Source organism: Mus pahari, chromosome 1 (genome assembly GCF_900095145.1).
Source record: "Mus pahari chromosome 1, PAHARI_EIJ_v1.1, whole genome shotgun sequence".
NCBI classification, from domain to species: domain Eukaryota; kingdom Metazoa; phylum Chordata; class Mammalia; order Rodentia; family Muridae; genus Mus; species Mus pahari.
This window is the reverse complement of record NC_034590.1, coordinates 109,201,220-109,219,533: the sequence shown is the minus strand read 5'-3', so window position 1 is coordinate 109,219,533 and position 18,314 is coordinate 109,201,220. Positions and strand designations below refer to the sequence as shown.

The 18,314-nt window shown below is 50.1% G+C and overlaps 1 protein-coding gene across 2 annotated transcripts in view; it reads right to left on the bottom strand.

Annotated features, from left to right (window-relative positions):
• Window positions 1–17,660, bottom strand: part of Adgra1 (adhesion G protein-coupled receptor A1) — a 44,308-nt gene extending 26,648 nt beyond the window's left edge. Inside the window, exons 1-5 of one of the 2 annotated variants that reach the window (XM_021211819.1) lie at window positions 17,307–17,660; window positions 16,436–16,630; window positions 11,091–11,677; window positions 6,256–6,383; window positions 4,088–4,211 (exon numbers count right to left, since the gene is read on the bottom strand). In XM_021211819.1, coding sequence (XP_021067478.1) covers window positions 4,088–4,211; window positions 6,256–6,383; window positions 11,091–11,102 — 264 coding nt within the window. In that variant the 5' untranslated portion in view covers window positions 11,103–11,677; window positions 16,436–16,630; window positions 17,307–17,660. The remainder of the gene's footprint in view (window positions 1–4,087; window positions 4,212–6,255; window positions 6,384–11,090; window positions 11,678–16,435; window positions 16,631–17,306) is intronic. The other variant, XM_029540146.1, reaches the window with a different exon arrangement.
• Window positions 17,661–18,314: the final 654 nt, after the last annotated feature.

Here is an 18,314-nt window from a genome sequence, read left to right as displayed (position 1 = left end):
CCTCCTCCAGCCACCTGCCCCAGCCACCTGCCCCAGCCACCACCTCCAGCCACCTCCTCCAGCCACCTGCCTTAGCCACTTCCTCCAGCCACCTCCTCCAGCCACCTGCCCCAGCCACCTCCTCCAGCCACCTGCTCCAGCCACCTGCCCCAGCATGCACAGCAGACTCCTTGGGTACAGTCCTAACTTTCTGGGCCATGAGTATACAGAACCCTGACAGCTGTTCTGTAGCTCTTTAGGGACCATAAAAAAAAGTGAGACCAGGTGGAGAACAGGTAGGGAAGGAGCCAGAGGCAGTTGAGACTCTTACACTGTCCAGCTATTTGCTGTGTATGTGGACCTGTGAGAAGCTTGCGGCGGGGGTGAGGTGGGGTGCCTACTAGATCCCCCTCTGCAGGAAGTCTATGCCATCTTTATGTATGGACTCTGATGTACACACCTATTTGTGAACCCTGGCCCCACTCTGGGCCCCCCAAGTGGAAGGCAGATACAGCTGCACAGCAGGGCTCCCCATACTTATTCACCGAGGCACTGAATTTAAGGAAAGGCACCTCAGGGATGAGGCTCTGATAACCCACCCTTGCACGTCACAGTGACTCATTGCTATGGAAACAGCCGCCGGAGCTAGTCCCAGCCAGCACTTTTACGCTAGCTAATTACGCATTCTGCACTGCTTCATCTCCATCTGATTCCATAAAATAAGGCTACCTTTGAGGTACTAACCTGACATTTTGAAATGGCAAGTAAAATATTGCTATAATCGGAAAGGACATAAATGTTTAAGGAATACAGAGATTTCCTGAATAAAGCTAACATCGCACGATTATAATGATTTATCGAATCCAGAGTTCAATTTTTACTTATGAGCAAATGCTATAATAATTGATGAGGATTTGGGGTGGGGTGGGGGTTGGAGGGATTGAAGAACTGTTTATGGTGTTGATGGCTTTGTGGGTACAGCGCAGCATGTCCTGTGAGTTCAGCTTTTTCTTGGCTTTGCTGATGCTCAGGTGAGATAGGCCACATGGACATTCCAGCCACACTGGGCTCACCTCTCCCAGATGAGAGTAGGAGGCCCAGGATCTGGGTGGCAAGAGCTGCCTGCCATCTAACAGTTCAGTGCAAAGGCAAACAGAAAAGGGGAGGTAGGCACGGCTTTAAGGAAGGTCTGCAGCGTGGCTGTCACTGTCATAGACAGACAGAAACGTCAGACTCATCCTCAGAAGGGCTCCTGACTTTTGCCCTTGAGACATTAGTTCAGGGCCTTGAGGTGGGTGGGGGCACGGCTGGGAGGAGAGAGGGAGGGGAGGCCTGGCTGTTTCCTCCCTTAAGCTGAGTCTCATCTAGGCTGTATGATCAGGGAGCAGAAAGTGTACAAAGGCAGACTTTGTCTCTGAAACACCAACTTGAGGCAGAACACATAGGGAGGTCAAGGGATGCCGCTTGGCTTCCAGACAGCATGTGCTATTGAGAGGAAGAAGCAGGCAGGACACCCTCCCTTGCTTCCGGACCTAGGGCCAGCACTGACGTACATTCATTATGTGGGACTAACAGCAGCCTTCTGCTTTGTTTATGATGTCACTTAGTACTTTAATGAGACTCACGGTCATCTTTCTGTTGCTATGACAACTGTCTGTTCTCGCCAGCCATCCAGAGCTCTGGACCACTTCTCCTGGTTGTTCTGATGATGCTGAGCTTGGGTGGGGAGGGGCTGGGACTCCTGTACTCAGTCACTTGGTTGCTGATCAAAGTGGGGGACACAGCTAGCTTTCAGTGATCTAATTTTTAGCCTGTTCCTCTCAGGTAACTCCCTCTTAGCAGGTGAGGTAGGGGAGCTGTTGTGATGAGTGAAGTGGGCTAGCGTCTGACCTGTCAGGCTGCTGATTAAAACCAGCCTGGCTTCTTGGCTCAGGGAGGCCTCAAAAGCAATAGACACCTTTACTTCTGTGCATAGGCACAGAGGCATTTAAAAATGTCCTGGTGTGGAGGAGATTACTACCTGGAGTGTTTTGTGGGACCTGGGTCCCCTTTAGCTCTTGTTTCTCCTGAGCTCCCCGACTCCCCTGTCCTTGCAGCAGCAGTTCAGGGTCTCCGCAAAACTAACAGGATGTGTGGCTTTTTGGTCCTTAGTCTGCTGTCTACAATGTTCCCCCAGAATAGCCTGGCAGATGGGTTTCCACTGGTCCCACACCGCTAACACTGCCGGTACCTGGCAGAGTGTCGAAAAGCAAGGGATGAATAGGGGCTGGTCATTTCAGGAAAAGCCACCGGAGACTAGGAGGTGTCTGTTTTCTGCAGTCCACCGTACTCCAGCACACAGGGACCTGTCCTTTATCTGGAGTCCCAGCATTGTTACTAAGGACTTCTCATCGGAGTACGGCCCTTATAGATCTTAGCTCGGAGGATATTTCCAGGTCCATTTGTCCCCACCTACCAAATCTCTCTTCCAGGTCCTGCCCCAGTGGAATTCTGGAATGCCATGGGTGCTTGGATCCCTGGGGCTTTATAGGGTTGGCCTGAGCCTGGGGCCAGTGCTGGCTTTTATGGAGGCCCTAAGATGATTCTAATGACTGTGTGGCCAGCAGGCCCCAGCTGCGCAGCACTTGGTGGCAGAGTGAAGACATAAAGATAACGACCTACTCAATTGCCTTTTTGGCTTCTGGGCAAGCTTTTATAGCAGGAGAGAGTGGGATTTCCTAGCCCTCACTGTGGCTCTTTCCAGCTTCACAGAGGCAGCAATGGAGGAAACTGTCTTCTCTCCCATTCAGGCATGTGGTACTGCCTCTTCTGCTAGTCTGGCCCAGGCCAGGGTAGGGGCCTGGCTTCCTGGGGTTTGATGTGTCACACAGTCACATATATATGGTGCCCAGGGGACCAGAGCATGGGTTGTGTCTTTCAGGTGTGGGTGTCATGCTCCCAGAACATTTTGGGCTTCAAATGGCATCAGTGTAGGGAAACAAAGTAGCTGTGGCTGAGTCAGCTTAAGTCTGCCTGAGCTAGGTGGGTCTGGATGGGAACCAGGGAGGTGGGAGGGTGTGTCCTGTTCTGGGAATAACTTATTACCCATTGGTCCTCAGGATAAGCCTCACCAAGCAGGACGACTCGTCATAGGAGAGGCTGGGGAACTGATAATGTGGTTATTGTCATTAATGTGGGTCATGCGGTCCTCAGATTGGCTGGAGTCATTTCTGCCGCTGCCAATACCTATTTGCTGAATTTGCAACCGTTAGGGATATGTGAGGACCCATGGTACAGGGAAGATGTTGGCCATGAAATGACAGAAAGCACCAAGCTTTTTGGTAAGCTGCTCTGGGTCCCTGCCTGTCCTCACTCTTAGAGCTTAGGTGTGGAGCAGGACAAACACAGTCTCCTTGCCGGAGAATCAGTTGACTTGTTTCCTTGATCCAGAGCCACAACCCAAAAGGACAGTCCTGGTTGGAAGGAGTCTCTCTGGCATCATCTTAGCCGCGGGCCACAGATCCTGTCTGTTTCCCAGTTTAAGATGCTCAAACCAGGCCACATGTGTGAAGATGATCTGCCTTGTGATTTGAGCTATTCTTTCCCATGCTGAGTGTTTCAAAGCCCCCTTGCCCTAAGAGAACAGAGATGCCTGGGCTGTTCTGCCTGGTTCATGTGGGGATAGACCCTCTGCTGCTGCTGGTGGCTATGGCTGGCGGGTCTGCTGGCAGGCTGAGGTCAGCATTGGAAGGTCTCACTCATCCCACCCCTGGGTCCTGCCTGGCTGCTATTTTGGCAGAGGCATCATGTCCCCATTCTTGTGAAGATCCACATTTGCTGGACAGTAGCTGTCTAGGTATCTGGCACACTAGTCCTTAGCCTCTAAGGAAAAATAAAATTATCTCATATGGCCAAATGTTGGGCCAAACAGCCTGCTTAAGACAGAGTGGGGTTAGAATATAGAGTCACTATAGAAGCCCCAGTCTCCTCGGGAGCAACAGCCGAACAAGCACTAAGGTATTACTTTATAAGCAAATTAGCATACGTTCCTGCTGTGATAAGAAAACTGTCATGCACACTTTTTTTTTTTTTTTTTTTTTTTAAATAGCACCAGGAAGGCAGCACTCACCGCTTGGCACAGGATGGGGTGTTGGGTGCGATTGATGCCACCAGCAAACACGGTGAAGGTCAGAGCGGCGTGGAAGCAGAAGTTGAGGAGTGCGTGCCGGCCTTTCCGGCTTATCCGGATGGCACTGTGGGAAGCAGAGGTTTCACATTAAAAACCACCGGTTCAAAGAGCCTGGAAATACCACCCTTGGTCCATGGTGGGAACAGTAGGCCCTCAGCAGGACTGGGAGAAACCTATCCGAAGGACCAGACCATGAGAAAGATAAGGAACTGAGCCTTGTCCACGTCAGCAGGTTTTCACAGGTGCAATGCTTGCAAAGGCTTTTGTAGAGTTTCTACCCCCTGTGCCCATTTGACAGAGACTGGCTTGTCTGGGGTCTCAGAGGGGGAAGTCACACCCCTAATTCCTGGGACCACTTCTCTCTCTCTGAGTAGATGTCTGATTGACTTTGGTTATGATAATGTCAGCAGCATGTCTCAAGTTCTGCCTAGCCAGCCAGGGCAGGGCCAGCATTGTTCGGCCTATGACTCTGACTCCATCATGGCTGTGTACCTGTCTAAGTCTCGTCCTACAGCTTCTGTGGTCTGGGTGTGCCTCTCAAATTCTCTGCTGAAGGGGGTTGGGGAGATGGCTTTGTGGTTAAGAGCACTGGCTGCTCTTCTAGAGGTCCTGAGTTCAANTCCCAGGCACCACATGGTGGCTCACAACCATCTGTAATGGGATCTGATGCCCTCTTCTGGTGTCTCAAGACAGCTACACTGTACTCATATACATAAAAATAAATAAATCTTTTAAAGAAATCTCTGCTGAAACTCGATTTCAGCACGATGGTGTTAGGATATGGTTGCTGGGATGGAGTCTCATGAATAGGGTTAGTGCCCTTATCAACGAGGCCCCTAATAGCTCCCTTCTCCATACAACTGGAGGACTTAGAGAGAATGCCATGTGTGTACCAAGACATGAGTTCTCATCAGACACCAAACCTGCTCAGTACCCTCGCCCTTGAATTCCAGTTTCTAGACCTGTGAAGAACCAATTTCTTTTCTTTCTTTCTTTCTTTCTTTCTTTCTTTCTTTCTTTCTTTCTTTCTTTCTTTCTTTCTTTCTTTCTTTCTTTCTTTTTTTCTATTCTAGCCATTGTTATCAATCAGCCACTTTACGGTAACTTGTGAGGACTGCCAAAGTAGACTAAGAACAGTTTTGGATCCATCTTCTCCCCGAACAGTGCCCTTGACATACCAAGCCTCCACTGTGTCTGCCTATGGCCTAGGCCTAGGCATTACTTACAATTTTAATTATGGTTTGGCTGTGGCTATGGCTGGAATCCCTTTCTCCTATTTCCTTGTGCAGCTTCTATGGATCCAGGCACACAGAAGTCACACACATCTCGTTCCCAGACAAAGGCGCCCAGAAACAAACTCAGAAGTAGATCTCTGTCTAGAAGGCCCTTAGATAAAAAGTCACAATAGAGAGGGGGACTTCAAGGACCCTGAAAGCATGACCATGATCTCTTAGGATGCCGGAACCAATATGCTTCCATTTCAGGACAGACTTGTACACAGTTTTACAAGGACACAGAGGCTGATGTTAAGAAGTCCCAGTGAGGGCTAAGAGATGGCTCAACCTTTAAGAGCACTTGGTATCTTTCAGAGGTCTTGGGTTTGGTTTTCAGCATCTGCATGGTGGCTTGTAATCATCCTTAACTCTAGTTCTAGGGAACCAGGCACCCTCTACTGGCCTCCTTGGGCCATCCCATGCACATACACAGAGCACATATATACATATAGGCAAATCACTCATACCCATAAAATAGAGAGAGAGAGAGAGAGAGAGAGAGAGAGAGAGAGAGAGAGAGAGAGAGAGAGAGGAAGAAGAAGAAGAAGAAGAAGAAGAAGAAGAAGAAGAAGANGAGAGAGAGAGAGAGAGAGAGAGAGAGAGAGAGAGAGAGAGAGAGAGAGAGGAAGAAGAAGAAGAAGAAGAAGAAGAAGAAGAAGAAGAAGAAGAGAAGGAAAGAAGAAAGAAAGAAAGAAAGAAAGAAAGAAAGAAAGAAAGAAAGAAAGAAAGAAAGAAAGAAGGCTCAAGACTCAGGATGGAAAGATTGGGTTTTCTCCAGTACTATGTATGCCCTTGTGGTCACTGTGCTGGATAGGGCAGGGTGGGCTTCCTTACCTCTGATGCAGGATGTAGGTGATGACAGAGGCAAGGAGACACAGGAGCATGACCGCGGTGCAGGCATACACCACGGGATGCAGGAACTCCCCTGGGTACTGGGGCAGGGAGAGGACAGTCTTCAAATCCTGGAAAGGAAGCAGAGAGCGGAGTGACTGATATGGATGGCCAGGGTTCTTTATGTGATTTGTCAGGTGTTTCAGGAGGGGTCAGGCTGGTAGCACAGAGGGACTCTCTTCAGTGACTACTCATACAGGAAGGGTGTAGGTAGGGTAGAGCCCACCTGAGGTTGGTGTCTTCTCAGGGCTGCTCAGCTGAGAGCATCTGCCCCTGACTCTGAGACGGCATTTCCACAGTGCTTATATCTGCCTCTAGCCTTCTCTCTATCCATGCCATAGACAGAGGGCAGGCAGGCGCCAGCTTCCACTGCCTGTGTGCCTGCTGCCTTCAGACAAGCTACAGAACACTTAGCCTCCCCAACCCACGTCTGTACCCCACGCTCCCTGACATTATGCTTTTCAATGGCTTCCCGGAGGGAATTCTCCACCGGTTTTCAGCAGGTCCTAGGGGCATTAACCCAAGCAGATGGAGAAAGAGATGTTACAAGAAATAGGTAGCCTCAGGACCCTTTCCAGCTTCATCCACTGTACTGTGTGTCAGAACTGAAGTAAAGGGCTGGAGGTCACAGTTCAAATGAAAGAATGGCTTTCCTAGGATAGGGCAACACAGAGAAATGGATGTCTGGGTTGGAAATCCTTAGGGCCCTGGGTGAGTGTCCTTGCCACTATGTTTGGGGCAAGAGGGTCAAGTCTCTGGTTGACCTTGAAGAGAAACCTGGTCAGCGGGCAGCCAGGGCTCATGCCCACAGTGCCCTCATACCCATCACACTTCTGGGTCATAACTGATGCAGGAAAGAGTTCTGAGGTTAGGTGAGGACATGGGTAGCACATGAACAACTAACTCTCTGGAAGACATGAGGCTCAAAAGGTGAGATGCCATGTGGTCTGTGTCTTTCCCAGGTCATGATCTCCTAATGAGTCATCACAAAGCTAGCTCTGGAGCAGGCACATTATACTTCTCTCCATTGGAGATCCCCACCTCCTACCTGCCTAACCAGGAAACTTCCCACACTGGGCCCCAGGTCCTGGGAAGGAGGAATCTGTAGTCTAGATAGCTACAGGATGGCACAGCTAAGGGAGAATGCCCTACAGCGCCATCACATCTCTGACCCTGGAAGTCCTCAGAAGTGCTGGCCAGGCAACAATTGCAGGAGGTGCCTGTGCCTGAGGACAAGGCACCTGCAGTGGACTGAGAGTTTCTGAAGGGGCTGAGTGTACTCTTTCCCCAAGGAATGTGTCTTCAACCATGCCTTGCTTCCTGGACAACCAGCACCTTGTTGGGAGGGTCAGCTCAGTTATGCGGCATACTTGGGACATTTGCCCATGGGTATCTTTAGGAACACAGCCAGAGACGACCTCACTCTCCAAGCAATAAGAGCCTCCATTAAGATCTCCCGAGTGCCCCTGACTTCAAAGCCTCAGGTGCTTTCTATAGTGTGTTAAGTGGAGGGTCCCAGACCCAGTGTAGAGCAGCCGCTTCCAGGACACTTGATCTACATGTCCTTCCTGGGTGTCTGTCTGCAGGGAATTTACTAGGTGGTGACAAAGAGGACACGCTGGCTCCTGTGAGCACCAAGGCCATTATTCTGCTTGTCTCGGCTCAGCTGCTTCCTGTCAGACAGAAGCCAACTTCTGAGTCATGGGGAGCATGCTTCCTGATGAGCTCAGGATATCCACATACCTGATGAGCTCGTGCCCCATGGGGTTCTAAGAACTCTGGGTTCAACTGGGCCCAAGTGACAGCTCCAGGTTCCTAGGCACATGGGTCTTTTCATGGGAGTCTTAGGATTTTACCATTGTTGCTAGTGAGGGAGGGAGAAAGGGGAGGGAGGGAGGGCGGGAGGGCGGGAGGGAGGGAAGGAGGGAAGGAGAGAGAGAGAGAGAGAGAGAGAGAGAGAGAGAGAGAGAGAGAGAGAGAGAGAGAGAGAGAGAGAGAGAGCAAGTGAGCTTCCAAGTACGGTCCTTGCCTTGCAGTTGTGTCTCTTCCCTGCCACTCAGACTCTACAATGACGGCCTATCTGTGGCTTACAAGTCTTCCCCACCTCATGGCACTGATATTGTGTCTATGGGGTGTGAGGCTATCACAGGGGCTTGTGAGCCTGATGGTATCAAACTCGTCTGATGGAAGTGATCTGAGGCAGCCAGAGAGGGCAGAGGGCTCAGCTCTAACCAGAGCAGTGCTTGCAGTGTCCCTGGTGTTCTGAGTTAGGAGCACTGTTCCACATTCTCATTCCCAGTCCCTATAGGAACTTGATCTATGCCTTGGAGTCATATAGCAAAGCCTCACGGGAGGTCAGATAACAAAACAGAACTGTCTTCATGTAGCAGGCAGAAAGCTCAGAAAGCCAGCTTGCTATGCAGTGATTTTTTTTTTTTTTTTTTGTAGGATGCTGTCCAGACAGGATCACAATCTTGGGCTGAAGGGCTCATTCTCAGCTGGACATTGACAGGGGGAGGCCTCTGACCCTTTAGTGGCTCTGTAAGCTTTGGAGACCTGGCCTGGAGGGGGGTTGAAGTCACCTATATGAAGACAGACTTCCGATACTAGGGACAGGATGACCCAGGGAATGACCAATGAGCTTGGTGAAAAATGGGGTTTGGTTTCCTGCTTGTTTGTATCAGAATGATCAGCAGTGCCTTTCTGCATTTTTAGAGGTGACATTTAAAATTCAAAGTAGGCAATGCAAAATGGAGATGCATTTCATATTTTAAAGTTCACACATGGGCAAGTTCCTCTCAAGGAGTCTACTGTGCAAATGTTCCTTGGGCAAGATTCCAGTGATCTGACATGGGGTCAGGCAAAAGCTGCCTGGCTTGAGGATAGTTCCCTCTGTAGCTGTGGAGCCAGAACATTCTCAGAGCAGTCATGGTGAGCCGAGTCTGGCTTCCAGGTCACCATATAAGAGCTCTCAAATGACCAAAGCCTGTTGTCCAGCCAGCTGTCACTTGCCCTCACAAATTACAGCTAACATGCTGATAACCGCATGCTCCTGGCTGCCTGCTACCCAGTTACCACACACATTCCACAGGAACTCTACATCAGTGAAGTCTGATGTGGAGGTCATGTTGACACTCGAGAGGAGGCTGAGCTCATTAGCATCTCATTATAGTGATACAGATATACCCACCACACTGTCAAAGATCTTAATATAACCAAGTCGGGGTGGGGGGAAGAGGTGGCACCCTGTTTCTTGGAAGTCTTGTCCCTTCTCTGATGACAGCATAAAATAATGAACTGTCAGAATGCAGGTCTAGTGAAAACCGACACCTGAGCACAGCCTGGGAGCCTCCAGGGTTCTTTCCCTTTTCTGTTCATTGACCGCTGGATAACTCCTGCTTACTCCCCAGAACTGTTGTTGGGTGATGCTATCAGCTCAAAGTAGGAAAAGCACCTGTAGATTCAGTGAGGTGGGGGAAGGGCATCCCAGAGAACCCTCAGAAGCAGGGTGAATTTCAGTGAGAGTTAGAGGTTGTCCCTAACAAGGTAGGTCCAGGTGATTTACTGCTTGCATTGTCTGCAGGATGGGCTGATGGCTTCAGAAGCCACTTTGGACATTTCTCTATTCCCTTAAGCTGGGTGCTCAGCCAACAGTCCCATGAATAGCCCCACTGTGGTAATTTGAAGAAGAATGGACTCCACAGGCTCATGATGAATGTGGTAGTCACTAGCATGCATATTTGAAAGGATTAGAAGGATTAGGAGGTGCGGCCTTATTGGAGGAAGTGTGTCATGGGCTGGGCTTTGAGGTTTCAAAACCTCAAGCCAAGCCCAGTGTCTCCCAAGGATCAGGATGTAGCTCTTAGCTAAGCTTGTCTGTTGTCACATTCCCTGCCATGATAATAATGGAAACTGAAACTGAAAGCAAGCCCCCAGTTAAATGTTCTTTTATAAGCATTGCCTTGGTGTCTCCATGTAGCAACAGAACAGTGGCTAAGACACCTGCTCTAACATACAGTCACAGGTATCCTGTTTTGAGTCATGGCTTCCATTCACATTTTCATTGTGCTTTAGTTGATGTATCCTTTGAGCTTGTCCTGCCAATAAAACGAGTCAGGAATTACACAGGACAAGAAGGAAGGAGGGAAGGAGGATTCAATTAAGTAATACAAAAGCTCGTGGTAACTGTGACAAGTGGAAAAGGAGTCTCTTGAACCTGGGATGCCAGGTCTGAAGACACATGGCTCTCTGACCTGGGAACTTTAAATACAGGGAGCAACTGGATCTTTCTGATTCCTCTCCTGGTTTGTTCTCTCCCTCCCTCCTTCCTCCCTCTCTTCTTGCTTTCCTTCCTTCTTTCCTTCCTTCCTTCCTTCCTTCCTTCCTTCCTTCCTTCCTTCCTTCCTTCCTTCCTTCCTTCCTTCCTTTTTCCTTATTTATTTTTTTGTGGCTCTCTGTGTGTACCTGTATGAGAGTGTGTGTTGCATTGTATGTGTGTGTGATGTATGCATACACGTATGTGCATAAGCACGTGCCTCTGCACATGTACAAAAGCCAGAGGAGGCTGTCACTTGTCCTGCTTCACCACTTCTGCCTTCTTCCTTTGAGTCAGTCTCTGAGTGAAACTGGAGCAAGCCTCCTGGCAGGTTAGCTCAACAACCCTCCTGTCTTTGTTGGGGTTATGGGAGCATGTAGTCATGCCTGCTTATGTGTTTTGTTTTACATAAGTGATAGGCTTGAACCCAGGCTTATGTGTTTGGCACAGCGAGTTGTCTTACCCACTGAGTCATCTCCTCAGCCTCGGTTCTTCTCTCGACTCAGTTTTTCTGGGTAGTCTTCCTCATCTCCATCTGTGGCTTCGTTCTCGTTTGTTTTGTGGCAGGGTCTCAGTCTGTAGCTGCCTCAGCTTCTCAAGCGGTGGGCTCACCAGTGTGAGTCACTGTGTGCAGCTTGCTCACTCTTCTCGCTCTGCTCAGGTCTGGATTTTTTTTTTCTTTGCTGGTTCTATGCCAACCCAGACTGGTTTCAATAGAGCCTGATGCATCTCCTTGCCCATCTTTTCAGTGATAACTGGATCTTATCGATCTATCAGCCTTCCATGGGACAAGCAGAAGGTATGACACTCATTCTCTCACAACGCCAGTGGATGACACATGAATACGGTGTGCTGTGATTTTCTTTTTAGGGGGTATATGGGATGGTGAAATCATGGAGAGATTTGAAGAAGGACATTTTGGAGACATTGTGGAGGTTCCTTCTAGGCTGGCAGTTGCTTTCTCAGTGTGGATAGTTGAGGGGACTGTTGAGATCGGAAAAGCTCTGCCTGACAGAACTGTAGCTCTGAGACGTTTCTAGCCATTTAGACCTTGGGATGAACAAAAAGGAAAAGAAAAACAAAACGAACAAAATAAAACAAAAAGTAAAAGCAAAAAACCAAACCCAACTGACTCCAACAAACCCTGAGAGTAGAAGTCCTGAGCTGCTCGTAAACCTAACGATTTATCTCACCTGCCTGCAAGGGGAGGCAAGGCCAGGCCATTTGCTGGCTCCTGAGTACCACAGCCAGGCCAGGTTGAAGCCTCCCATGTTTGGGCTCATATACGTTTCATAACTTAGGGCTACAGATCTCCCTTCACCCATGGTCTCAGAGCTGATCACACACAGATGCTCCCGTGCATCTGAAAGTGCTCCACAGCCAGCTGTTGTGACCCTCATGCACCGTGAGCAGGGAGGCAGTGCCTTGGGGGCTTGTCTGAGTTCCACAGAGTTGCAGAGCCAGGGTGTGAGGTCTACTCTTTATACACCTCCCCAGTGCCTTTGGCATTGAAAATCCTGTCATATCTTATTATATATTTATTGATTTAATCAATTATTAGCATGGCATGTATGTGTGTGTATGTATTGCGTATATATGTGTGTATGTACTGTATATATGTGTGTATGTGTGTGTGTATGTATGTATGTGTGTGTGTGTGTGTGTGTGTGTGTGTGTGTGTGGTATGTTCATGTGTGGAGGTCAGAGGACAACTTTGTGGAATCATCTCTTTCCTTTCACTTTTATGTGGGTTCTGTGGTATTAAACTCAGGCTTTTAGGCTTTCGTGGGTCTTTAGTCCCCTCTCCTGTGGAAACAGCTGACACAAAGGGTGTTGCAAATGTATCATGTATTGTGATCCTTGACCCCAAGCAGGGGCTAGGTGAGGCTTTGTGTCCCTGTCAGACAAGCCAGCATCCAGTGGCAGTGAGGTAAGCCCTGGACCACAGCAAGTGAGGGCCAACTGAGTTTTCTGTGAAAGCTCTCACGGTTGCTACTGCTGTTAATATGCTCAGACCAGTGCAAGCATATTACACATATACAGTGATGTCACAGCCAACACACAGGAGTAGCACCTGATTAGCTAGACTCAAATATTACAGCTTCCCATGGTGCCACCTCACAGCATGCCACCCCACCCCACCCTGTCCTGCATCCCAGCATACTGACATTAAATCCCACCCATGGGTCCCCTCACTGTGTCATCCCAGAGTACCCCACTGCACAGTGCCATCTTACCCAGACCATCCTATGTTGCACTATGTCAAGGAACATCACCATAAACCACACTTATTCCACACCACACACATCCACATTGTGTGGCCCCACAGCACACCAGTCATCACTGTACCGTTCCATATCCCACTGTCCCACAGCACAGTGTTCTAGCCTGTGTTGTCCCACACAGTGTAACCCCACAGTACCCATTATACAACCATATTATCCTTCGCCATTTACTTCTTGTCATCTACTACATACTTCTATGCATCGTCCAAATAAACACTGTCTTGGACAGTAACTCTCTATATTGCAGCACTCTGGTTTTGAGATAAGGTCTTGCTGTATAGCCCAGACAGGCCTCAGACACATGCCAATTTTCTTGCCTCAGCCTCCTGAATTTTGAGATGACAGGCATGACCCACCACTCCCAGTTTATAGCACTGCACCACTGTGTCATATCCCACCACACACATGATACACTATTCCACGAATGCTACCCTGTACACCCCACACCATATATTATCTACTGTTCCATGCATGCCATCCCACATACCATGTATCTCATGTCACACCATTCCATACCATGCATCCCACGCCATGTTCTATAACTCTGGTAACTCTATAACATCCCACCCCCACACACCGCACATTCTACATATCTCGTATCATATTATTCAACTCCAAATACCCCACAGCAATATTCCTATTACATATCACATGCTACACATTCTACAGCACACATCCCACACCACACACCTATTCTACACATTCCATACCATATATCCCACACCATACATCTAATACTGCATCATTCCATGCAACAATCTCATACTATGCAACTCTACTCCATACTGTACATTTATACCAAACATATATCACACTTTCTCCACACATATGTACACCACATAACACACACCCTACTACACATCCCACACCATACCCCACACCCCACACCCCACAGCACACCCCACAGTACACACCACAGAACATACCACCCATTCTATATCCCACACCCACTCTACACATGTGTACCACAAATCCCACACCACACACCCTACAATACATATCCCACATCCTACAACACATCCCACACCACACTAGTCTGTATCACAGTCCCATAACACACTTTATATTATACCATTCTATACCAGTGCCATACGTGCCACTCCACTACACCCTACACCACACACCCACACTACACATTCTGCACCCACACCACATAGCCCATACCACACACTTCACAGCACACACATCATCCATTCTACACCATGTATTCTGTGTCACACCATTCCACACCCCACCCCACCCCCACCTCCTTTACACCCCATATTCTGTACCACACTCCTGTAGAACACACATCCCACACCACAGCAGACTATGTCTGTCACATCAGTCTATCCTGCTTAGTTCCTCCCCTCTAGTTGCCAGAAAATGAGAGCCACGAACGTGGCAAGTGCCTTAGTTCGTCCACCGATGTGAATGCTCTCAAGGACCAGCAGAGAGAAGGCAGATGCTGAACAACTCTCGCTGTCATTCACAGGTGTCACTTTGTTCCCTTCAAGAGCAGGCTTTCTTGGTGCTAACTGTGAGAATCACAGGTGACAGAGAGCAAAGTCATCCACGCCTGGGTGTCTGCTGGAATTAAACAGCAGTGCTTAGTGTAGCAGAGCTAGTTGGCTTCTGAGTTTGTCACTTGCTGTGACAGAGATGCTCTGAGGACAGAGGTGCCCTCAGCTTCCCATGTTGGACACGGTCATGGGGAGGATCAGGCAAGGATAATGTCTAGGAAGAGGAGCATGGCACGGCCTAAGTACAGAAGCTTGAATCCAGTGCTCTTTCCCACCCTGGCATGTGGTTCAGAAGGCCACTAGCTGTATCTTAAGCCCTAGGGCAGGAAAGTGGTGTGCTGCAAGACATGTGTTAGAGAAATTCTAGTAGTCACGGTGCAGCTAGCTAGCTACGGAGCCTTGGCTAAGGCCAACCAGTTACAGAACTACTGACCATTCTGTCCCTGGGTCCCAGGTGATTTGTCCAGCATCTGCCTCACAGCCTGTTGACATACAGAAGGTATAGCACCTCAGGCTGTCCGTCCCCCACTTTCTGTGTCTCTCAGATACTTCTCATCTGCAAACTATCAGTCCATAGTAATAAACTCCCCGAAAGTCCATAGGCTCCAGGCCAAGTTGTCAGGGAGGCATTTACAGTGTGGGCTCTTGAAGGGGCAGCCTTGGGCTCCTGAAGTCTGGCATGGCCCTTGTGTGGAACAGAAATCTCCGCAGGGCTGCTGGCAACTGCTGTGAGTCTAGCACATTGAGGCTAGAGGGAGCGAAGAGCAGCTACTTCTTACATAGGGAGTTGAGTGTAGGAGGGGCCAGGGGCTTGTAGGTGGCAGGGCTGAGCTAGGCAGCTAAATTCTGCCTGGTGGGTCACATAGGCTGGTCACTGCAGCCACCCATGCCTCTTGAAGCTTCAGCCAGTTTACCTATCATTTGCCAAGGGCAGTTTTCCATTTTTGCAAACATGAATTTGAGGACGAAGGCCACAAACCATTCCAACCTAGGGCTGACAGCCATGTTGGGTGTGGCACTTGGGGGCAGTAGAAGACACAGTCAGAAATCAAGGGACCCTTAAGCCCAGGGTGCTCTCCTTTGAGAGCTGCCAGCGCCTAGAACAGGGAACCTTGCTGGGGTCAGGAGACGGCATGGGCATAACCTTTGCTAAAGTGATGTTAATTCAGGTATCAGGGATCCCTCTTCTTGGGCGGTTTGACTGGAGCAAGAAGCAAGTGAGCAGAGATTCAGACAGAATGCTTCTTACTAGGGAGACACACAGGTCTGCACTGAGGAACCTAAGCCCACGCCTGGGTTACCGACACGTTATCCTGGTGGTCATTGGCATTCCCAGCACGCACCCCAGCCCAAGCTGCCCCTGTCAGCTGTCCCTTAGAAGCGTACACAATGCATTATTTACTCGACTGTCAGCCTTCTTAGAGACCAATAGGGCAGCAACCACAATACAAGCTTGAGCTTTCGGGAAGGGCCCCCGCCACGTCTTGGACACTGTTCCAACCCGCTGACCACACTGCCCTTACCCTTTTCTCGTGTGAGAGAAACACCCTCCCCCCTCTCCTGTTGTAGCCTTAGCTGCCAAAGCTGGTTGACTTTCTGAGGAGCAGGGACAAGTAGGAAGGGCTTGGTGACCTGACTGATGCCCCCTTGAGTGGGAGGGAACCTAGTCTAGGACTAGACAAGGTTTCCCAGGGCATGGATGGATGCCACTCTGTTGATTAAATGCTTCTTCGACATTGCCGCGTGCCTGCAGCTAATTAGTATGAACAGCACCAAGTGAGCCAGTGAGCAGACAGACCCTGGCAGGCAGCCAGAGCCCCAGTGTAGCCAGACCCCTCTGCCCCCGTAGAGTTCTCCCACCCCAGGACTGACACAGGCTGGGCAGTTGCTAACTGCCTAACCACCCCATAACTTACTTTCCTGCCCAGGCCTCCTCCACCTAACAGAGGTGGTAGCCCTTGGTCTGATGTGAATGGCAGGGTTTTGGTCGGAGCTTTAGGCATCTTGGGCTCTGTACTCACCATGAGCCCTGCAGAGTTAGGGAGGCAAGCGCACCGATGGGGTTGCTGGCACCGACCACTATGTTGCACCCTTCTCCCCTCTAGCCTCCATGGCCATCTGGAAGGTCAAGTCCCACACAGTCACGGTCGAGCTCCTGGGAAGGCTACCTCAGAGTGACTGTGGCAAGATGAATGGGGATCTGCAGGCTGACCCACCTGCAAAGACAGTGCATGGTCAGAGTGCAAGGGAGCCTGTTACTGGTCAATACCCAGGTACACTCAGGGGGCACTCAGTCCCTTCCCAAGTTTGCCCCTTTCCGGCTCCTATGAACCTGGCCAGCCTGTTGGAGTCCCTGGCTCAGGCTCCATCTGAGGCACCCAGAGAGGTTGGTGACAACCTGGGCTCTGGGACTTGGGAGGAAATCTGGCTCCTGGCAGCCGGAAAGCATCCCTTAAGTAGTCTCTGCTCACCATCCCAACATAAGACCGTAACTTGGTTATTTTGGGCTGCACAAGCCAGACCAGCATTATCAATTGAAATCAAGAGAATCAAATAAACCTGAGGAAACCTCTCAGTGCCCAGGCAGACCTGGCAGGCAGGAGCTGCTGCTGCTGCCTGATGTAGCTAGATCTTGAGGGCTGGCGTCTCCCACATGGACATTCTTGCTTGGCTGGAACTATGTGGTCTAGTTAGGGCTCCAAGCTCTAGACTTACCCAAAGTTATTCAGAATCCACCTTCCCAACGGCAAGAGTGACCGAATCTCTCACAGCGTTTCTGCTCCAGAAATGGCCCTCATGAGTGGACACTGTGGCCGGCCAGTAGCTTGGGCACAAGCCCTACCCCTCCCCTTCCCTTCTCAGACACCAGGAGGAAGCCACCCAACTTCTCACCTATTTTGGTAAAGGCAGCCGAAGAGGCACAGGTCTCCCGCTTCTCACAGGCGAGATGTGGCATGTCCCTCGTGCTAGGGAACAGCTTTCTATGACGAAAGGCATAAGATTGGAGCTTATGAGTGGAGTTATCAACAGATTGCAGGGCTGCAGCCTGGCGACTGGCTGTGGCCAGAGCACTGCGCTGGGGACGGAGCTCTGCACCCGGAGGGAGGGAGTCAGAGCCGAGAAGAGCAGGCATCCAATGCGCTCTCTGCAGGCAGTTTCCAGCTCTGGGTTGGGGGACGCCAGCCGCCTGCGCGCCTGATTTCTGCAGCAACAGCCAGGGGAATGAAGGACCGGCCGGGAAGCAGGAGCTGTAACCATGGGGACTGGGGGAGGCGCGGACCGCGGCAGCGCCGTGCCCTGGCTCCCTGCGGCAGAGCGGGAATGGTTCTTCCCAGCCCGGCGGCCGGCTGCCCGTCACACTGCAGAGTCGATTTAAAGAGACAACCGACCAGGGTTTGCTGCTTGCTTCCAACCGATTCAGACAACTCACATTAAAGCATTTTTCCCCAAAAGGAGGACAGGATGATGTTATTTCATTTTTTAAAAGAGATCCCTGTCTCTCGAGGGCTGCAGGAACAGGAAGGCGAAAACGGAAATTGATTTTGGAAGAATCTTCACAGTCCCTGTATTAAAATATTGTTCAAATCCAAATTTTCCGAAACCGAGGTGAAGACTGTGTGAGCATGAGTCAGCAGGCCTGGTCCTGTCTGTGGGCAGGGCCTGGCGGGGCAGGGTGTCTTTCCTAACCCCAGTGTTGAACCTTTTCTCCGGGCCTGGGCCAAAGGACTGACTGTTGAGAAGGAAAGTGTACAGAGTGAGTCAGAGTCCAGCTCATCTGCTGTGGGATGGCCTGGCCCAGACTGGTTGCCTGAGGGGAGGGCTGGATCAGGTCAAGATTTTTCACAAACTTTATCCCCTTGGCAGATGTTGGCACATGGTGTTGTGATTGGGAGACACCAA